A 23891-nucleotide genomic window follows, 5' to 3' on the forward strand; every position below is an offset into this window, starting at 1 on the left:
CCTTGACCTTTTTGGATTGCAAAGGTGTATTAAGAAATCATACACAATTCCCTGTGGCTACTAGTCATCAAGTGGGACAGAATCATCTGAGGATGACTACCTGAAGTTATTAACAAAAGGAATGTAGATGAATTAACTAAAACTTAGTCCAGACAACACGGATATGCTTATAGTGGAGTGATCCACTCATCTTTAACACAAAGGACATAGATATACTTATAGCAAACTGATCCATTCATCTTTAACATGGACAGGGCCATTCTCACTGGCAGCCATATCCTTACTTAAACAAGAGATTTGTAGAATGGAAAGGGCCTGGGTTCTGGAATTACTTTTAGATACCCAGGTGTTTGCTGTGGTTTCCATCTTTTGACTGCCTCTGTTCCAGAGATTAAGGATAGTACTCAGTTAAACCTGCTTCAGTAATCTCTTGATTTAATACTCTATACTCCTGCTTTTGAGAACAATTAAAAAATCCCATTACTCCAGAACAGCTGTTTCAGACATAGTCAGTATCTTCAATGAGATACAGGCATAATTGCTGATGATACCTATTTTATGCAATCCCCTCATTTGATTTTTCTTTGCTGATATTAATGTTGATGTGCTGATTTTGCAAAGCTATGCTGTGATTAAGTTACTGATGATTCCAACACATGTTTGGGAACTGATTGTTTTATACAATGTGTTTTCAGTTTTAGTGCCATACTGTTTTTTATCTATGTTTTGGAGTTAATGCCTTGGATAATTTTTCTTTCTATAGACTGTATATTATTATTTTAATCATGATCTTCAGCAGGTAGCATTCAAAAGAATTATCAACTGGTTTTGTCTTTTTTTCTCCTTTGCCTATATGTGTAGAGGTGTCCTGTTAGCTTCTCTTCACTTGGGAATGTTTGCTGTCTCCCTGTTGTGAGGGACCTGTCAATGTTGCTATCCCACATTCATATCTGGCTGGTATTTCTTCCAGCCCCTTAGTAGCAGCCATCGTGGATAGTGGAGCTCTCAACACAGCTGTGTACCTGGCTTTCCAGTCCCTTACTCTCCTCAAACCATCTTATTTCTATGTCCACCACACCTTCACTACCCTGCCCCCCCTTTAACCTCTTCAGCCTCCTACACCTTTTAACAACATTAACAACTGGTTTGGGTGAACTAGTGTGAACCAACTGAACAACACCACAGACATTTCCCATGTTTTAGCTGTATATGGTTTTATTTGTATATCTTTTTAATCCAACTCTTGGGGAAAAGTGGAATATCAATAAAGGGATTGATCGACTGACTAAGCCCTGCTTGGTTAAATTTTGCTTTTTATATCTGAATCTCAGTCATTGCATAGTAGAAAGTAGAACTATAATTTCCCATTTGTTCTATTAAAAGAGTTTAATGGCACTGGAAAAAAAGTCTGATTCCCAAGATCAACAAACCATATAGAACTGTCTATGTGGCATCTGAATGAAATGCTGACACTCATGGAATCCTGGATAGAGAGGTCCAATGAGGCTGGCATCAACAATCCTCCCTCCAAGCAAATACTGAACTTCAGAATATGGATTTTTCCCTTGGACCACAGCATGAGAAGAAAGAGTTACATTTTCCTTTCCTATCTTGTCTAATCCCATTAATGATCACTCTTCTCAGAGGATACATTTGCATTGCCCTCCAAATCCCCTCCCCCTGTACATTAAATGCAAAGACAAATTTAGCATGTCAAATCTAGTTTGCCCTCAAGAGCAAAAATGGCTTGTGTCACTTTTGGAGAACTAAGAGCTTTGAAGTTGTGAAATGGCGAAAAATACACTTACAAAAACCAGGGTGGAATGGGGGTGAGGAGAAATTCCAGCAAAGATATGCATAAGTGAACGGTCTCTGAGACATAATCAAAGTGCAGAGCGAACAAGAGGCTGCAGATGGAAAAGCAAAACGGCTCCATCAGACAAATGATCCTGTCTTAGCCCCCAATCAGCCTGATTGTTAGTAATTTTATTTATTTCTCTCCTTTGAGGTATTGATGTTTTACAAGGCAAAACCACATCACATTCTTTGGTTGTTACTACCCCAGGCTGTGATCTTGTCAGATCTCATCAAATAAGGAGGACTCAACCTGCTTAGTATTTAGATAGCAGATGTACAAAAAGGAGCCTGGCTCAGGAGGAAGGAAAAAGAAACAATTCAAAAAGATTTCACCATTCCCAATCAAATGGAACTCTGCCAGGGTTCCCAGGAGGGACTCCTGTTTATTTCTAATGAAGCTTTTCACCAGAGATATAGGTGCAAGCAGGCAGACTCAGTAAAGCACAGTGAATGTGATTCAAAATGGATATAACAACACTGCCATTGAAGTCCTTCACTCACAACTATTATTCCAGAGAGCAGGTTTTCTGAGAGCCCTTTATTAGCTATCCTTAAAGGGTATTTACTGTTTTTTAAAAAATTGAGCTGCCCTTAATGGTTCATAGAATCATAGAGTTGGAAGAGACCACAAGGACCCTCCAGCCCAACCCCCGCCATGCAGGAATACACAATCAAAGCATTCCCAACAGATGGCCATCCAGCTTCTGCTTAAAGAACTCCAAAGAAGACTCCACAACACTCTGAGGGAGCGTGTTCCACTGTCGAACAGCTCTTACTGTTCCTCCTAATGTTGAGCTGGAATCTCTTTTCCTGTAGTTTGCATCCACTGTTCCATGTTCTAGTCTCAGGAACATCAGAACACAAGCTTGGCACAGCCATGGAAGTTATAACTCAAGATTTGGCAAGTAACGTGTAAGCAGTGTGTAGGTGTTCTCCTGTCTGCCTAACCATAGTTGCCTTTGTAGCAAGGTGACATTTGCTTGGCCCTGCTTCTATGAATTTCTTCATATACTTTTCAGTGTTGCCCTTCCTCCACCTGCAAACCTGCCTTCAAATTCTGAGTATTCGTAGATACTTTAGAGTAGGGATGGGAAGCATGTGCCCCTCCAGATGTTGTTAGATTGCAGCTCCGAACATTCCTCAACATTGGCTGTGCTATGTAGGACTGTTTGGACTTTCAGCTAAAAATACATGGAAGCTGATATAATTTTTAGAATTTGCTTTCTTATATTATTTTATGAATTTTAAATTATGAATTTTATACTATGGACTGATTGTTTTAGTATGTATTGGTCTTACATGTTCTTTCACACTGATGCTATGTGTTTTAACTGATGTTAAGTGTTTTTAACTGTTATGTATTGTCTTTTAATCTGTTGCTGTTCCCCACCTTAATCCATGGGGAGCAGCAGATAAGAAATAAACAACAAAAATGACATGATTCTTTGGCCCAATTCCCACTTACAGATAAATTAGTGTGCGATCCGAATTGATGGATCGATTTGGCAGCAGAGTGTGATTCCCACTACATTTGCCATGATTGCATTTCCCCCCACTACATTTGCCCCGGTTGTATTTTCCCCCTCCAAAATAATTCACTTGTGGTTCCCATTCACAAATTAATCGATTCAAAATGATTCGGCTGAAGGAGAAATTTCAATTGATTCCAACCCACATGTGGTTCACACTTGCACAGATTTGGTTTATCAGAAAAGAAGCAGAAAAGATCAGCGTCAAAAAGATGGGTCTAGCGCATGGCCTCTCTCTCAGAATTGCTTCAGCAATTCAGATTAAGTGGGAATGAAGGTAGTTTGAACTGGTTCAAACTGATTCATGGCCCGGTTTAAAAGGTAGTGGGAATGAGGCCTTTGCTTTTTGAGACCAGATCTCAAACGTGATAGACCAGTAAGTGCTCAGCGTAAAACTTTTTTCTCTGATGGTGTTGCAGAGGTGGAATTCACTCTCCAGGGCTGCCCATCAAGCAGTGAAAGTTTTACAGTTAAACGTCTAGTCAGTAAAATCAGAATGTATGGGTGCTTCTCAGGCTGTCCGATGTGGGGGAATGGCAGTTGTTTTCCTTGGCACTGCCAAGACTGATACCATATTTCTCTCCATTGGCTACAACTGCTTCTTCCTTGAAAACTAGCATCCAATGGCTGTCATCTAATGGCTGGCAAACTAGATCAGCTGCTTTGAGTCCCTTTTTTTGGGGGGGGGGGAAGCGAAATTGCTTAAAACCTGGAGTGGATACTCCAAGATGTGAAGATTTACAGACTCAAAGGAAAATCCATTTATTACAAACAGAAAAGTCCTCCAACACAACCCTCTGGATATGTTTAGGCTTGCTTTTGTACTATGAAAGCTCTGCAATTGTCTTATCTGGTATGTTGCCCTAGATACCATACACAAAGGTGTAAACATGTTGTTTTCAGAGACACTCTACAGGTGAACTGAGGATGAAAATATAGACAGAAACCAAGGCAGGTAGGCCCACTTGGCACAGTTGATTGACTTTAATAGGTGCTGATTATGCTGCTCATATTGCATGAAATTAAAAAGCTTACAAATGTTATGAGCCATTACCCTTCCATTTAAGGGAGTTTATGACATGTTAGCAACATTTAATGAAATTCTTTTCAATATGCTATAGGTAGCTTCAATGAGATTGCATTTTGGAATGTTACTTATGAAATTATCTTCAGAAAGTTTGTTTACTGCAAGCATGTCTCCCTTCTTCTCCCTCAGGGCCCGGATATACTTTAAACAATGAATTGACTAGCAGAAGAATCCCTTTTGACCTTTTGTCTTTTTGCCAGTGAGGATTTTGTCATGATGGCATTTTGAGGATACAGGATATATATTTGTCTGTCTGTGTGTGTTTGCACGGGTGCAAAGGTTCTTTTCACTATCTTGTCTGAGCACAAGGCAAAAGGGAACATTTATTACAGCTCAACTAGGAAGCCTAGTTGAGGTTTTCTCTTTCATATCTTCCTATAACATATCTGTGAGGAAGAAAAATTTAAATTATAGTTTATATTACAGAGGAATTGAGCGGGAATGAATTTGGCAGCAATGTCTGGAAGAGCAGCTTTTCATGTAGTTTTGGGGAATGAATCTCATTAGATATGAAACACTAGCCAATGAAGACCCTTGGTTGTAAGAAGTTATTCTAAAGCTTTAAATGGTAGTCTTTCATCCAGGAATGTAGTAAATGTCTATGAGCTCAAGCAACTGAGATACATGCATGCTTGGATGAAAATCTAATACTGCATTTAAACCTAATTAAGTTGGGTGTTTTTTTAAAAATTTACTTGAGTTTCATCAAGTTTCAGTCAGGTGTGTGTACTATCAAAATTTCCAAGATATTGTATACATTACTAGGAAGGAAGGAAGGAAGGAAGGAAGGAAGGAAGGAAGGGGGGAAAAGAAAAGGAAGCAAACAAATTTGTTGGGAATCATGCATGTGCACTCAAAATCCCACCAGTTTCTGCTTGAAGACTTCCATCTCTGCGTACAAAATGCCAAAAACGATTTCCTATCAACTTGTGATGCTTACGTTTAGTTGACATTTCTTGCAACTAGAACTGTTGCTACATTAATGATCTCAATCTGCCTTGTTTATTCTTCTGGTTGCCTGCTTCTTACCTTGCTGCTTATATTTGGCCAGAGGCAAAGCAAAATCCTGAGATGAAACCAAAAGAGACATTAAGAGCATTTCCTACAAAGCAAACTCTGCTACAAGGGAACCAACAGCACAGATTTCTAGCACAGAAGCATCAGACATTGTAAAGCTTCAGTGAGTGGGTAGCTACATGCAGCTGTGCAAAATATTTACTTATTAGTCAGCAGCTGCTAATTAGTGGCTTGTTTTGTTGAGTAAATAGCATTTTAAAATAATATTTAGCAGCATCTGTTGCTTGAATGTAATTGAAAACATACGTTAACCACTACCTTGGTCCAATTCAGCTGAGCTCTTTCATGCTTCAAAGTGTGACCTTTACTGCCTAATACAACAGCTCACAATAGAAAACACACTGTCAAACAGACTCCTTCAATCTAGTGCCTGCCAAATGTTTTAAACTACAGTGCCCATAAATCCATGCAACATGGCTACAGACAGATTGTAAAACATATGGAGTGCAGTAAGTTAGGGAGGTCTAGTGTAAATAACGTGCATGATTAAACCACACTCTTTTTAAGTGATTGCAGTGGGGCCTAAATACCCTAAGGCACTAGATTCCACCTGTTCTTGGAAGCTAAGCAGGGTCATCCCTGGATAGTTCTTGGAGAGGAGACTGCCGCTGAATGCCACGTGCTGTAGGTTTTATTTCAGAGAAAGGAACTGGCAAAACTACCTCTGTGTATTTCTTGCCTAAGTAAAGTAAATGAAATTCACATAGTTGCTATAATTTGACAGGCAAATAGAACATACATACACAATGGTAGAACATAGTATACAACCTTTGTAAAACCATGGCCTCTGAGATTAAAATCACTTTGTCTAATTGTGAAAACACTGCAGTCCAAGTACAGCTTGATTTAAAATGCCACTACTGAGTAATTAAAGTACAAACAAGATAGTGGAAAGGAGCTGCCTTATTTCTGAAGATGGTACTTCAGGAAAGCATTTTTAGGGAAAAGGCTGAGGAAGATGATGTTTAATTTTGGTGTATTAATTAATTAAATCAGACATACTATAGATACAGAACTTCATCACACAAATTATGAAATGTATCTCCATCCTAGTCCAAGCACTCATATGTTCATATGTAGGCTCTTTCAAAAGTGCTGGTTATGACCTATAAAGCCTTATAAAGCTCAGGATCAGGTTACCTGAAGGACATCTGAGCCTACCTATGTTTTGAGATCTTCTGGGGAGGTTATTCTCTCTGTCTTATCACCTGATAAGAACATCTGATGGGAACACAGGACAGGGCCTTCTTGGTGGTTTGAACTCCCAAGCTATCTAAAATGGTTAGACTGGTGCCCTCCTTGCTACCCTTTGGTAGGCAGGTGAAGATCTTTTGCTTTGGCATTTGATGGCTGATGGCTCAGAGGGAAAGCTCTTTTTGTAATGTGCCGTGTTGCTTATATTAATTGTTTTTTTTCTTTTTAATTGTCATATTTTAAATAGCTTTTCATTCTATTGATATTAATTATAATTTAAATGTTTGTATAATACATTTTTTCCTATATCTGTTTTAAATTTTGTAAACCACTTTGAATCCAACATTGGGGAAAAGGCAGGATAATGATGATGATGATGATTTATACATGTGTGAATTTGATCATTTTTAAGATAATTACTAAACAACTTTCCTTACCTCTATATGCATATTTTATTGATTGTACGTGCACACTGATGTGAGCTGTACAATCATTTTGTGTATCATTGTTTAATCCACAAACCAAATTAAGAAATATAATAACCTGTATTGTGGAGCAGAGGTTCAACATTAGAGACCTTTTTCTGACATTTTTTTTTAATACTATGAGGCAATTGCTTTTGCAAGATATTTTTCTGCATTATAATCTTCCTTTACTCCACATACCACACTAATAGTAGCCTAGAGGAGGGAGTATGTACCAATGAAAGCAGGCACTTTCATGAAAACAGAAATGCAGGGTAGCATAATTTATGTAGCATCTATTAGAGGTTGAGATAAATTTACTGAATACTGAGAGACAGAGAGAAAGAAATATTTATGGAGTGAAGTCTTGCACTTGATTTTCAGCTTTATGAATACACACATTATACATGCTGTTTACTTTTTTCATGCACATTACTGGTCCATTTGAACTAAGTCAAGGGTTAGAATCCTGCTGCTGCACAATGCTAACACTTGAGCTTTTTTCCAGGGTCACACAGTGGTGGCCCAGGGAAGGCAGCCCATTTCTCTAATGTCTTGTTTTCTTTACAGCTGCTGCACACAAGACCTTTTTTCTCCTGCCACAATTGCTTATACAGGTGTAATTACTGAGCCAACAGGATTCCAGCCAAGGCATATTAAAATTTCCACTGATTGCAAGGATGCACACTGAGTCACTTCCCCATTATTTATCATTGACTTTACTTTGGTGCCATGTAATTCAAACTGATTTTCCAGATGCTTGGAACTTCAACTCCCAGAATTCATGACCATTCACTATGGTGGCTAAGATTTCTTGGCTGAAACAGCTGAAGAACCAAACAAGCAGGAGCGCTCAAGGAGATGACTTTCAACACAATTCCAACTACAGAGATTGGCTTTCCATTCCTTCCCTCTCACATCTAAAAGACCTATTTTGGGTTGAAGGTGTCAGATATTGTGAAACTGAAATTGGTCCAGTTTAGTTGCTGCAGACTTGCTAATTAAGGAACTAATTCCAAAGCTGAACTGTTTGCACAGTGACTTTGTTTATGATGAAACTGAACAGATACTCTTTTAGCTTTATGGCTGTTTCATGCTTTTCTACAAACAAGCTGAGGGCCAGCAGGGTAGTCTTTTGTTCTATAGGTTATCACAACAGAAGGCCTATTTCTGCCTAAGGTCACAAAAACTGGATTTTATCCTTTCACACTAGACATATGGGTTCCTGTTGTTCCATACAAGAAAAAAAAATGAAAAGAGAAGAAGCTGGTTTACATATTAAATCAAATGCCATATTTCCTAGCCTTTCCCCCCTCAAAATGCTAGTTTTCTGCATACAGAGATTTGCCTCTCTGAGTAACAAAGTGCAGGGCTGACCCTACCACTAGAGAAAGAGAGATGGCTAACTTAAGTATCAGCTTCTGGGAACCCTAAAAGGGCAATAACCTGGTACTTATGAACTATTTTGTTTTACATTTTTATTACCATGCCTGGAGATGAAGTGTTTTTGTCAAAACAATTTGTTTGGCTTTGTATAGTATGCAGTTTGCTTTGAAGCAAGGGGCATTGTTTGCTGTTCCTCTTGTTTCTGCGTGCCTTCGTGTCATTTTCAACTTGCGGAGACCCTAAGGCAGACCTATCATAGGATTTCCTTGGCAAGATTTGTTCAGAGAGGATTTGTCTTTGCCTTCCTCAGGGGCTGAGACTGAGAATACAACTTGTCTAAGGTCAACCAGTGCATTTCTACTGCTGTGCAGGAATACCCTAGCCTCCAGAGTCATGGCCCAATATTCAAACCCCTACACCATGTAAGCTATACACAATGGATGTAGTCCTCACTTAGTTACACCACAGCACACTACAATACACTACAGTGGTTCTCATTGTTTTGCTTTTCCTCTACAGGCAGCAAAATATCTTGATCTGCCCCTACCCTGGTGTTTTTTTTTTTTTTTTTTTTTTTTTTTTGTGGGTTTTTTTGGTTGCATACTAGGAACAGCTGCTGACTTGGCCAATTAGTTTTGCCTCCCTAGTTCAGTTCTTGGATCAATTCTGACATCTGACTCAAGTTCAGCATTGTCATGATTTTGTTCAATGATTCAAAGACCCTCTCCCTTCACTGCAAGTGATAATTCATCAAATATGTACTGTCACTTAGCAAAACTATCAGAAACATCAGCTTGCTGCTTTTAGTCTCTATCTTGGGTTAATGGTAATATGATATTACTTTGAGTACATTTCTAACCATAAATGTGGTTAGAACTGTACCACAAAACAGGTTCTTGTCTCTGCACACTGTGCCCAGTTTTGGAGAGTTCCCCATACAGACAGCAATACATATATTAACTGATTATCTGAGATATTTCTATCTTTTTATTAACAAAGCAATCCTGACTTAAATCCACTGGATGGCAGTGGTTAGAATGATGCCATATTCATTTGTGCTGATGGTATGGCAGTATTCACCACTGGAACTTCAAATATGCACAGAACTGTGCCACTAAACTGTCAGCACACTAAGTTTATGTTATTGACGTTTTGGTCATGTTATTATGATAATATGACAATCCTTTTGGGGCAGTGGTGGTTAAAGACTTCAGCCTGGCAGATTTATAACTGGGTAACATCAGAGAGAGTTCTCTATCCATCTATCTATCTATCTATCTATCTATCTATCTATCTATCTATCTATCTATCTTCTTCACAAATAATAAACAGTTTATACTGATTTATTCAGGAATTCTGTCCCAGTAGTAATACTTGAATAATTGTACATCTTGTATATTCCAGACTGTCACACAACTCTTGGGATATAGAATAAGGGAAGGGCTAAAGAGTTTCCCAAAGACCTCAGGAACCTCTCAGTGAGTCAGAAGCTAACCAGACTAATAACTTTGCTTTATTGCCATTGTTATCAAAACAGAAACTTCCTATATTTGCATAACAATCTCTCTGTTTCTCCCAGCAGTTGTTGGAAGATACACAGCATATTTTAAAACATAAGAAAATTTAGGAAAACAGGCTTAACAAAAGTGACAGGCCATAAAGTTGCTCTTTTAATTCTAAGCATCATTACCAGTGCATATATATTGGGGACAACAGAAGTGTTATCACAATTTCCCATCACATAAAATTAACAATTGTGCTGTTGTGTGCAACTTTCAGTTAGACTTTGTTCATCCAGTTCATAACAGCAAGCAGATGGTTCATGCAATAGTCCGCAATAAATTACAACAGTTAGAAAGGCAGTTATGTACTAAGAACAGCAAAGAATCTGAGCTACAGATGGGCTTATGGATGACCCTTCCAGTTTTTAATAATCTCCATAATTTATGTACAGGCAAGAAATGCAAAGATGCCTAATGCACCTTCTTGACGAAGCACAAATCACTCCTATTTACTCAAGCAATACTTCGTGGTCCAGTTAACTTCTTAATTAAAGACAGCAAGATGCTCATGTTCCATCCAAGTGGTATGGAAAAGAATGTTTAGTGTGCAATATGTTTAGCTGGGAGTTTTGGATACTCTGCCTGCTTCTGGAGAATTTGATGCATCTATCATTTCCCCTTAAAACACTGCTAAAAATGCATTCAATCATTGTGAAGCCAGCAGTCTTCTGGCTATTCCTGCGCTAATTTATTGTCATTAAATTGCTTGAAATACCCCAGTACCCTGCCAAGTATGTCCAACTGTCTATAAAGTGCTTTTGATCTCAAGAAAATCTCCTAATTTTAAATTCTATGAGTGGCCATCATCTGAATGCAAAATACAAAAAGCAGAATCCATGTGGCAGTCTTCTCTGATAGGTTTGACTGTGGTTCTTAACTCATTTCTAGGCTCCAATGCACAACCTATGCCAAAGAAAACTTGTCAGTCTTTAAAGTGTCTTTAAGGATTCTCTGTTTTTACTGCAACAGACTCATATGACTAGCTGCCCTCCACTGCCCAGCATTTTTTTAAACTGTTGCCTAACTCTTCCATACAGCTGTCAAATTGGATAAGAATTATACAGTTCTTAATATACATATAGTCTGGGAATAAGTCCTGTTGAGTAGACACATGTAAGACTGCATACAAAGAGATAAATTGACTATATCACAAGTACTGTCTTGGGAAAACATAGTATTTAAGGGAGAAAAGTGAGGCTTATCGTAACAGAAATGGATTTAGGGTATGATACAGTGAGGGACTTTCTTCTCTTTTTCCAACACAAGAACCCCAGCTCTAAAGCTGCATTACAACTGTTTTATAGATGATGTGTGTGGCAACTTTGTGTGTAAAGGATTTGTGCTTCAAAAAATAACAATCAGTACATTTCCTTCTAAATCACTGAAAGGAATCTATACTGACTAATATCAAACATTTGCTCTGGAGATTCCTTTCTGGGAATTTCAAAGCTTCTCTTTAAAAGTGTCATTCACTTGGGCAGCTGTGGGCACATTTAATCCTATCTCCTATGTGAAATGGGAGTTAAATACTTTCAAAATAGGTTTTGACTATTTCTCTTAATTTTCTTCTGCAAAATTCCCTCTTCCCATAATAACAGCACCAGCAAGTAAAGACTTCCCTTTTTTCTTTTATATAAGGAAGCTTTTGCTTTTTAGTGTGTTGTGACAGACAAGGCTTTTAAATAGGACAGGAGAGTGTCAAATATTCTGTCCACACAACCATCTACCATGTGAAACATGCCATCAAGACCTGAATGTGAAAACAACCTCCCATTAATATTCCCTAACAACTGGTATACAGATTGTTTTTCCTTAATGATCCCTAACATGAAATTCACCACTTCTATAGCTTCTCTACTTTTCTTTTACTTGCCTCCCCAATCCCCTGAAAATCCTACACCTGCTTAGAGAGAATCCTCCAAATCTAGCACAGATGCATTCCATGAGCCAATTCCTTCTGTACCCAGAAGGCAGATCTTGGATCCAACCCAATGCACATCCCAAATTATTAAATATGGTCATTAAGCAGACTTGAAATGGTGCTTTCTGAACACCCAGATTGCTACAACACTGATATCCGATGTAGTTGTCCATAAGGCTAAACAGAACCAGTTCCTAACACACAGCTAGTCACACAAATTATTAATCTGAGTGGGTACAAGAGTCGATTTAATGCCTATATTCCCTTACCCATCCAGCACCCAAACTTAAGTCAGGTTAGGGTCTATTTGAGTGCCCTAAAGGGCATTAATCCAGTGTAGCCATATGGAGGTATACACCTTTCTTTCTTTCTTTCTTTCTTTCTTTCTTTCTTTCTCACACAGAAGGCCTTGTGAATTCTGAATTCATGGTGTAACTTTATTACAATAGATGAAGACATAGTTAAACTTAATTCCATATTTTATTGTGCTTCATCTATTATAAATATAATCAGCATCTGCAGTCCTACCATATGACAAAGCAGCATCAAAGCCGGCAGAATGCATACCACTTTCTAGCTTGTTTAATACTCGGTTGCCCTACAGTATCCATCACATTAACACACTCCTGCTGTATTGTATTATTGTAGGAGTTTTTGCCATCAATCTGCATATGGGTACATAAATTTGATACACTGAAATAATGCTCCTATTCAAGGATATTAATGTAACAAACTCTGAAGAAAATATGCCCTTTCTTTATAGATACCTAGACAGTTCCTGCTCCATTTACATAACAGGCCACAGAGTTTGCTGGGTATATATACAGGGCTTTCCAAGCAGATTGCAGATTTGAGGGAAAGCAACACTACAGAAACATCCTCAGGGATTTTCTTTTCTTTTGCTGACTTCTTGTCTAGGATTCTGTCTAGAAATCACTGTAATGGCTGAGAACTCAAGGGCTCCTTGCAAACAAACTGGAAGTATTCTATCCTCACCTCAGTCAACATAATGCAGTCCCTTGCCTCTTCCACCTACTGAAAGCTGTTCTTGGGAAATAGGAGCCCTTTAGAGCTCTACACCAGACATTTATTTCCTGCTAATGTCATGAAGTGTTCCTTTATGGCAGAGTTCCAAGTTCTCTGATGTGGGGGAATAGCCAGGTTTGTTGTGCCCAATGTGCCAGAGACCAGCACCACCATTCTGCTCATTGGCTACATCTGTTTCTTTTCCTGGAGACTCTCCAGGGACCAATAATTGATGGCTTGTGCACTGGCACCCCTCCCTGTACCACTGCTTTGAGTAGAGCTGCTTTAATGGGGGTCACATTAAATCCCAAACAACATTATAAATTCACAGAATGGTTGTCTTTATTCATTTAGTGAGTAGTCTTATGTTTTCTGAGAGGCCTACTAATGAACTAATGTGTGGTAGACTTCATTTTCTACCAAGAGCAGGCCAGCCACAGAAAAGATCTTGTCCTTCTCAGATCTCAGCAGATTCGTCTCCTCCCATGGCCAGTGGTGAGGCTGAACATGGGGCACTTTCTGGTTTGCCTTAGTAGGCAAGAATTCAGAAACTTCTAGTTTGTTCTGGTCCCCTAATATTGCCTTCCTGATGTCTGGTGCAGCAAATTGCTTCCCACTAGAGATAAAGAAAGTGGGTTATAGGAGGGGGAAAAAGCTCACATTTCTGCCCTGGTGGCTAACGAAGTGGAGGTTCCTCTGACACGGAATTCCTGTCACTACCTTAGAATTTATCTGTATGTAGGAAGATCTTGTAACACCTTTGAGACTAACTAAAAGATGTTGGCAGCATGACCTTTTGTAGACTTAAATCTACTTCCTCAGATGCATTTGGTGGATTGGTAAGCCAGGGACAGACACATGTCAACTTCTTTCTTTAGTTAGTCTCAAAGGTGCTACAAGATCTCTCTACATACTGATTCTACAGACTAACACATCTATAGCTTTGAATTCTATTAGAATTTATCTGTTTGGAATCTTTTCCTCATGATGTCAGCTGAAGTATTCTAATGGCTTCAGGAGCATTGAAGGAGCAAGACAGCCCATTCATATCATGCATGCTGTTTTCACAGTAATCTCTTCCATCAAAAAGAAGCAAACCCAATATTTTAATAGCCTAAATATTAGTTATAATTTAGAAAAAAGTCAATTTTCCATTGTAATAAAATGAACATACAATTTAGCAATGATCAGCTTACACAAATGTCAAAATAAATTTTCACTTCTATTGACTACTTCACAGTGAACAAAGTGTTACAGGAAAAAGGTCTTCACAAATTCCCTTAAGAAAGCCTGTATAGATGTGAAGATTTCCTCATTAACTCTTCTTCAAAATTGTTTGTTTGTGCTCAGATTAATCTGCAAGCAAAGGTTATAACCTCCAATAATGAAATCCAAGTTTTTATTGGATGTTGCATTGAACAGTCTACAGAACTTAATTCTTGTAAGCCAAATGAAATATAAAGGAAGTTAAAGATAGTCAGATAATTGTTATCAGATCAAAATGGATGTTAACGTATGAGTAAAATAAATATTTCTGGGAGTAAAATGAAATACAGACTATAATCCGTTCTGTACACTATCAATAGAAATCTGTCTCTCTCCCACTCTCTTCCTCACAGTGAGAAAGAGAGAGAGAGGGGGAGGGGGAGGGAGGGAGGGAGATGGATGTTTTTATGGTTAATTTGAATTAAAGGAGGAAAAAAATCAGTTATATGAAAAGATGCCAATTGTAGTCATTTTTACCCATTCTCTGTTGGGTTTGGCCTGTGCTTTCCTGGCCCACCAGCTCAGCCTCATAGTTGTGAAATACTGAGAAGAGAAGATTAAATTGATGACACTCAATTATTTAGGAGTAGAGTCTTTCTTTCTAACATCCTCCAAATACTATAGCATCCAAATTCAACAATCATTTTAAAGTAGCACATTATTTTAAAAATTCACAATGTAAGATGATCATACACTTACAAAGGAAGATGGCCTGGAATTATAAGTATGACCCCTTGTCTGACTCTAATTTACTTGTTCTTCTACAACAGTCACATATTCTTATGGGAGAGGAGCACTTAAAATTATTCTGAGTTGTATCTTTTTGGAATCAACACTTCACATTGAAAGAGTTGAACTCTGTAGTTATAGTAAGTGTAAAAGGGGAAATGAAAAAGAGAGTTCTGCAGTGGTCCATGTCTAATAATGCTTATCAGCTACATTTCCTTTCATTCATCATTCACTCAGTAAATTACAGTTCAGAATGGGCTAGGTTTCATTGCTACTTTGAATTCCACCAACCCCAAAAAGAAATCCACAAGGCTTAGCCAAAAATCTTAGTTGCCAGGTTTTGCCTTTCTGCTTCCCACCAAGGAATGCTCCTGTTAGCCTCTTTTGCATGTACAGCAGTCAGAATATGACAGCTAGCATACTAAGAGTGGAGTCCCCTTTGGCATCTCCATCCCAAGGAAGGCATTTCTTTGTCTTTCCTGCTTAGAAGAATCAGAGGCTGGAGAGGCACTTGTTCATTTGGATACTCCTGCAGTGGCTGGTGGCTTCCATGTCTTTGGGCAGTGACAGATTCTAAATAGAGATTTAGGTCTAATCTGCAGTGTAGAAATGATGTAGTTTGATACCACTTTAACTACAATGGTTCAATACTTTGGAATTTTGGGATTTGTAGTTTTGTGAGATATTTAGCCCTATCTATCAAAGACCTCTGATGCCACAACACACTGCAAATCCCAGGATTTCATAGCATGGAGCCCTGTCCATTAAAACAGTGTCAAACTGCTTTATTTCTGCAATGCAGGTTAGTTTAAACTTTCAAGGAGGTGTCCAAGGTACTGATCCTATTTGGGGGATAGTCTTCAGTACTTTGGACAGCTTCCATACAACTTAAAACTTGTAGTAGATACTCCAAGATGTGAAGATCTATCAAGACACCTGTCAAGCTGGATGATATAAAAATAAATAATGAATTTCCCACACACTTTATGATTCATATAAGAAACTGTATAGCCACAAAAATTAAAAAAAATGAGCAGTTCAATATATTTTGAGAGCAGATAAATGTGAAATCCCCAATATAGGACAACTACAAATGTATTGAAACTGTGAAATGGTCTTTGTCAGTGATCTAGCAAGGTTAAAGCAACAATTTCTCACATATACATATGGAAAGCAGTACACTGTTTCTCAGGCCAATCTGCCAAAGAAAGTGAAACAATACAGTAACAGGCAATCTTCACATTTCAAAGCCACTATTATACACATATCAGACTAGAAGTACTAAACAGTATTACTCTTAACATATTCACAGTCCCATGCTGCAATGGAAGCTGGTAAGGGCACAGACACCAAACAAAAGCTGGTAGGCAATCGAATACTATGAGTGTTTACTACAGCATATCACTGTCCTTGATGAAATCAGAGTGCTACTGGACTAGTAGGGCCTGTTTTCTGATCAAAGAAGGCATAAAAAACAACCAAAACAGAAGCTCTGGAAGCTTCTTATCGGTTCATCTACAGCGATGCTAATTCCTCTTTGCTCCACATAGAAATACAGCCAGAGCCAGTAATTATCCTCCTGTAGAGCAGCCTACCTAATATACAATTATAGTAGAAACTGATTGTGCTAGTAGTGACATGTTTTCAATAACTGAAAGAAAGAAATAGCATTCTGGGTAACTTACTGTACTGGACCGGATTTCTTTGGCGTAGAGAGGTTTCAAGAATTCTGAATCTCCTTCTAGCTTTATGCCTTTTTCTGTGATTCTTAGGTTGCCCATTCCATCCTGAAAAACAGAAAAGGATCCTCCATTAAGTATAATTTCATAAACACTAGGCTGTCAGAAATTTATTTCTTGGAAAAGAATGCCATTAAAAAAACACTGGGAAGCAGAATACAATGCAATCATCCTTTTGCTTTATCTTTGTGGAGAAAAATGTTTCAAGTGATCTGAAATGCCCCCTGGTAAGCAATTTATTCAGGTGAAAGATGCCCTTTAGCTTGTCATCTAGGTGAGAGGGATGTGAGAAAGAGAAAGATGATATGGTGGCATTTAATGTTAACATAAAACCATTACTTGTAACATGGCCAGCTTTCAACATCTATATTGATATTGTCCCTTCATTTATGTAGAGTTTTCATTCAGAACACATAAAAAGAATCTGTTTTGCAAGAATGTTTTCAAAATGGACAGCATGCAGTTATGTGCACCTAAAAATCTAAGCACCATGCTTTTCTCTCTCTCTCTCTCTCTGCATAATAAATTCAGCATTTTATTTTGAACAGTAATAGTTCCAGTTCTCCAAAAACAAACAGCTCTTCAGCAATCCTGTTTGTTCACAGAATGACAGGATCCCAGAACTCTGTTCTGAAGAATAGAGAAATAATTTTTGTTTGTTTAAATGATGAAGAACAGTTTGCCAGAATCTAAATTAATATTTTTATAACATCACCCATCCCATAGTTTCTTTTCAATAATGTAAACCCAACTTGGCAAGCCAAATGTACCTGCATTACAATTTAATATTTGAAAAACATGTTAGCTTGTTAAACTGGACATTCTGGTCTATTCAAAGATGCAATTAGCACCATTATGTACGGTATATATGTATATGGGAGGTACCGATGCAAAGTTATTATTGAAGAAATCAAGGAACTGCATAATGCCAAGTGACATTTCTAACAGGCAGAACAATTAGGATGCAGAAGATAAAGTAAATCTAGAGCTAACAACATTACAGCAACTTTAGCAAGTTCCAAGTTCTTGTTAAGCAGCTAATGCCCAAAGCTCATCATCTTAAGGCACTCTGTGACATCTATCTCTAATAAGAGCCTGCATGTGCAATAGTGGCAGTATACTATTTAGTCCATGGTATAGTGGTTAGTGGTATGGTGTAGTGGTAAGGTGTTACACTGAAGCTGGGGAACTTGAAGCTGAAACATGAAACTCATTAGGGATTTTGGGTCATTCAATCTCATCCACATCTACCTCACAGTACTGTTGTGCAGGTAAGGTAGAAAATAGGAGAGACATGTATGAAGCTTTGGGATGACTGGATGAAAGAGAGGACATGAATATAGCTAAGAAACACTTGCATATCTGTTACCATATCCCCACTTGGCATGGCTCTAGAGAGCAATATGAAGCATTGGGCCACAGGAAGCATGGAATGCCGTATAACCACATTTCCCATGGAGGGATGCTTTGTGTTGAGAACGAAAGGAGCTGGTAAAGGAATTTCTTTTAAGTAGACCTGCAGCAGGAAACTTTCTCTTCCAGCAGGCCTTCCCTGACTGACAATGTCCAGAACCAATTGAATCATCCTCCTCTTATTATTTTTCTCATTCATGGATTTTTTTATTAATTTCAATGTATTGTTATGTATATTTTAACCATGTTTTATTGTTTAATTTTATACTGGGGAGGGAAGATTGGGCTGGGGTCTTGTGGGGTTTGTTGTTTTTATTATAGTGTATTGTACCAACTTTGTTGTTACCCGCCTCGATCCCTAAAATGGAAGAGGCGGGATATAAATAACTATTTTATTATTATTTATTATTATTGTGTAAAGAATGTAAAGTAAAGGGTGTAGTGTAAAGAATGTAAAACAAGTAAAGAGTTACTTGTTTCATGTAAAAGGTGGAGTAATAGCCCCACTGCCCCACCACTTAAAATAACCAGCATTAGCCCACCTGTGGCAACATAACAAGCAAGCTAATGTGGACCATAATTAAAAGGCTGTGACTCAAGGGAACCCTTCTACTGATAATACATTGACTATATGTTCCTCCAATGGGTAAGGAAATAAGTTACTTTTTAATATCAGCATTCCAAGCTTTGGTACGCAAGTCATTTATTTTTTCTCTTTTCTTCCTCTCTCTTATCATGTTCCCCTCAAAAGTTTTCCACCTTACATCAAGCCACTTGCCTTCCAACTGGCAAATGAAGCACCTTTGTTCTCTACAGCCTTTTTGAAATCACCAAACCACCACCTTTTGATACCTTATTTCCTGTCATTTAGCCCTGCCTTTGAATGGTGTTCTTGGGACCTCTTCCCTTGCTTCAGCTTCAACTCACTCGCCTGCCATACATCCATTTTATTTCCTTTTTTTTGAAAAAAATAGTTACTTTGAAAGAATTCTACAAAACAGTACAGTTTCATCATAATAGAAAGAAAAGAGGGAATAGATAGAAACTCAATAATGGAATACCCCCCCCCCCCCCGCCACACACTGAATGGGGGACAAAAGCTGACTAAATAAGAAGACGTTCAGCTGTATTTCTCCTCTGCCATGCTGACTATGCAAATGATAATCAGGGTAAAGGGGGCTGAATGGAAGATTTTGATTTAAAGAACATTTTCCCTGAAATCCCTAACAGTATTTTGCCGATCCGCACTGGGTATGTCACCACAAATCATGTCTGGAAAAAATATGGGAGGAAAATACTGCAATACACTATGTTTTAATGTGGTTTAATGGTGATTCCTTGTGAAAAGGGGATAAACAAAGATGGCAATTCCTGAGAAAGGAGCTAGTGTGGAAGCAAAATTTGTTAGTTTGAATATGATATTGAGGATTCTGAACTCTAACATGTGATTTCTAATATTTCTTGAAGGCAAGGAAGGCCATTTTGCATCTATGAATCTTAAGTATATTTCAGGTGTAGCCAGAGTCATAATCTGTTTTCTTCACACAGTTCAGCAAATGTGAATTAGAATGGCATTGCTATTTCCACCACATTTGTAGATAAAATAATACAAAAATACTTGAAATGTGGTTAAAGTATTTATTGTATAAAATTTAAGTCATTTAAAATATACATTACATGGCAGGAATTACACCCGTACACACACCCTTATATAAATACATTACAAAGCAGATATTTTAAAGATCTCTTATTGTAGTCAATTTTCAAATGCCTTTTTTTTTTTTTGGGGGGGGGGGAATGTTTTGTCTTCTGACAAAAAGACAGTAAGGATGTCTGAAACTAGGCTATTTGCTCCTGAGTCTGGAAGTACTACTGTGAAGGCCCGCTCCTGTATGCCTCCTCTGAAAACCCAGATAGGCTCATATGGGAGAATACTGTCATTCTAAAAGCTTGGATCTGAGCCTCACAGGGCTTTATACAACAAGAACTTTGAATTGTGCCTAGAAGCAGATTGGTAGCCAGTGGTGGTGGTGTAACAAGCAAGTTGGGTGCTCGCTACAATCAGCATTGGTTAAAGTCTACTGCAGCTCTTTGGACCAGTTGAAGTTTCTAAGCATTCTTTAAAGGCAGCTTTGCAGGGGAACAATACAGGATGTAACTAATGCATATGTTAAATATATCCAGAAATGAATGCAGTTGGTATAGTAGTTTTAAATGTATTAAATGCAAATACATCCCTGGACATCACTGTAACCTAAGAAACAACAATCAAGATGGAATGCAGTCTTTCCCCCAAATTTATTATTTGAATCTTCAGGGGGAGATTCAGCCTCCATCCAGTACAGGCTGAATTCCTATTTTCTGATCTCCTTTTGAGCTGACCAGGAGAACCTCTGTCTTGTCTTGATAAAGATTCAATTTGTTCTCACTCATCCAGTCCTTTACTGCTGGCAGACACTGGTTTAGAAATGAAACAGCTTCCTTGGGTTAAATGAAAAGGAGAAACAGAGTTGTGTGCCATCATAATACTGACAGCATTAGAACTACAAAGTCCAGATGACACTTTCCAATGGTTTCATACAGGGGACAGAATGGAACATACAGAATGAAACCTTGATTACACAAGACAATGGCCAAGAAATCAGGCAGGAATTCTTCAACATCACCTTCAGGTCAGAAAGGAATGGAGACAACAAAGATCAGTGATGTCAAGTGCCATCAGTACCATGAGTGATGGTACTGAATGTTGCCAAGACATCTAGCAGAACCATCAGGGGCACACTCTCCTTGTCCAGCTCCCACCACAGGTCATCCATCAAGATAACAAAAGTCATATCCATCTCATAATAAGGTCTGAAATCAGATTATAATGGGTCTAGAAAAAGAATATCTTCAGCATCCCCGTGTGCTGGGAGGCCACCATATGCTCCAGTACCATGCCCAGAAATGGGATATTAGAAACTGGTTGGTAGTTATCCAGTACATTGGAAGTGACAAAAAAAGTTCAAAAAAAGGATTTTACAACAGCTTCTTTTATGACCCCACCTGGAATACTGTGTCCAGTTTTGGGCACCACAATTCAAAAAGGATGTGGAGAAACTGGAGCGTGTCCAAAGGAGTGCGACTAAAATGGTGAAGGGTCAAGAAACCATGCTTTATGAGGAACGCCATAGGGAGCTGGGTATGTTTAGCCTGGAAAAGAGAAGGTTAAGAGGTGATATGATAGCCCTGTTTAAATATGTGAAGGGATGTCATATTGAGGAGGGAGCAAGCTTGTTTTCTGCTGCCCCAGAGAACAGGATCTGGAACAATGGATGCAAGCTACCGGAAAAGAGATTCCAGCTCAACATTAGGAGGAACGTCTTGACAGTAAGGGCTGTTTGACAGTGGAACACACTTCCTCAGAGTGTAGTGAAGTCTCCCTCCTTAGAGGTCTTTAAACAGAGGCTGGATGGCCATCTGTCAGGGATACTTTGATTGTTATTTCCTGCATGGCAGGGGGTTGGACTGGATGGCCCTTGTGGTCTCTTCCAACTCTATGATTCTATGATTCTATTTATGCTGGCACCCTTCTTTACTTTACATAGGCATTCTTTTATCCACTTTGAAAGACTCTGCCTCTTACCCCCATCTCCTGGCCTTTATAATGAACAAGGAACTGCAGCACATGTGGTACTTCTCACCTGTCTACATCTTTGGGATGTTTAATGTGAAAAGTACCCTTTTTGTGAAGTCAAAGTTTAATCGCTGGCATCCATAGTTTTTGTGAATTTTTCAGGCTATGAGGCTATGTTCTAGAAGAGTTTATTCCTGATGTTTTGCCAGCAGCTGTGGCTGGAATCTTCAGAGAAAGCTGACATGGAAGAGAGTGGGATATATGTACTGTTGGTTTAGAGGAAGAGATTTACATGTTAAGCTGAGCATTGCTCTGTTGTTGAATGGCAGGGCCTCAGGGTGTCTATTTAATTAATGATTCATTGTCTGCTGGGAGGCCCTCCTCACCCTGGGTGGTTTTCAGTTGCATTTGCTGGATCTTGATTTTGGTGTTTTTCAAGACTGGTAGCCAGACTTTGGGGTTGTTCCCACTAGGTGAAACCCCGCGTTCTGAATCGAATCCAAGGAGTGGCGTTCCTATTAGTATCCGATTTAAACCTAGAACGGTTCTAGAGCAACCCGCAATCGTCCCCACTACAAATCGAATCGTAGAGCGGGATAAAAATTTAAATCGAGTTTTCCTCATTTAACGCGTGTTAAAAAAACACTAGGGTCCGACCTACGTTTTCCATTGATTCGAGTTAGGAACCGGAGAATTTAAATAGGAACGACAATCTTTGAAATCGGGTTAGATGGATGGGAGGAGCCGAGTGCGATGGGGCTGGCCTTGGGGGAGTTGCCCTTTCTGTCCCCATCCGTCATGGCTGTCGCCATTTTTGCTTCCCTCACGCCTTTGTCCGCTGTGGTCTTTCAATAAGAGATAAGGATTATTTTTATTTTTTATTTTAATGGTTTAGAGGCGCTTAATCTCTTCAGCGCTTTAAGCGCCTGAAGTCCCGGCTGCTCAAGCACCTGCATCTGCCGGTGGATTGCAACCTCCCCTCTGTGTGGGGAGAGCCCATTTCTAACGGAGGAGAGGCAGGAAGGGAAGGCTCCTCTCGAAGAGGCATTCCCTGCCCGCTTGGGCTCTGATCTCGCCCAGACAGGGAAGGGAAGGCTCCTCGCGAGGAGGCATCTGATCTCACCCAGGCAAGGAAGGGCTCTGATCAATTGGGGGGGGGGGGATAGAGCCTTTCTCCCTCCCTTTCTCAAATGGAATCTGCCTTCTCCTCCAACCCTGGAAAGAGAATCTTTGGGAAGAGTGCTCCCTCCCTGCTTTTCCAGCAGCCTCCTTCATTGATCTCTGTGCTCTCTGAAGGGATTCTCCCTGGCTGTCTTGGGAGACATGAAGAGGGGATGCTGTCATGCAAAACCTATCCCATAGTTCCTCTGGAAAGAGCTTGGGTTTCCTAAATTCGCTTTTCCAGCAGCCTCCTTCATTGATCTCTGTGCTCTCTGAAGGGATTCTCCCTGGCTGTCTTGGGAGACATGAAGAGGGGATGCTGTCATGCAAAACCTATCCCATAGTTCCTCTGGAAACAGCTTGAGTTTCCTAAATTCGCTTTGCCAGAAGCCTCCCCCATTGATCTCTGTGCTCTCTGAAGGGATTCTCCCTGGCTGTCTTGGGAGACATGAAGAGGGGATGCTGTCATGGAAAACCTATCCCATAGTTCCTCTGGAAAGAGCTTGGGTTTCCTAAATTCGCTTTTCCAGCAGCCTCCTTCATTGATCTCTGTGCTCTCTGAAGGGATTCTCCCTGGCTGTCTTGGGAGACATGAAGAGGGGATGCTGTCATGGAAAACCTATCCCATAGTTCCTCTGGAAAGAGCTTGGGTTTCCTAAATTCGCTTTGCCAGAAGCCTCCCCCATTGATCTCTGTGCTCTCTGAAGGGATTCTCCCTGGCTGTCTTGGGAGACATGAAGAGGGGATGCTGTCATGCAAAACCTATCCCATAGTTCCTCTGGAAAGAGCTTGGGTTTCCTAAATTCGCTTTTCCAGCAGCCTCCTTCATTGATCTCTGTGCTCTCTGAAGGGATTCTCCCTGGC

At 39.3% G+C, this 23891-nt stretch overlaps 1 protein-coding gene across 2 annotated transcripts in view; it reads right to left on the reverse strand.

Moving 5' to 3' along the window:
* SGCD (sarcoglycan delta) overlaps positions 1-23891 on the reverse strand; it is a 712416-nt gene that overhangs the window by 166902 nt on the left and 521623 nt on the right. For both annotated transcript variants that reach the window (XM_089527864.1, XM_089527874.1), the window contains one exon: positions 16784-16885. In XM_089527864.1, coding sequence (XP_089383990.1) covers positions 16784-16885 — 102 coding nt within the window. The remainder of the gene's footprint in view (positions 1-16783; positions 16886-23891) is intronic.

This window comes from Sceloporus occidentalis, unplaced genomic scaffold (assembly GCF_023333645.1).
Source record: "Sceloporus occidentalis isolate IW3139 unplaced genomic scaffold, rSceOcc1.0.p SCAF_1, whole genome shotgun sequence".
NCBI lineage: Eukaryota > Metazoa > Chordata > Lepidosauria > Squamata > Phrynosomatidae > Sceloporus > Sceloporus occidentalis.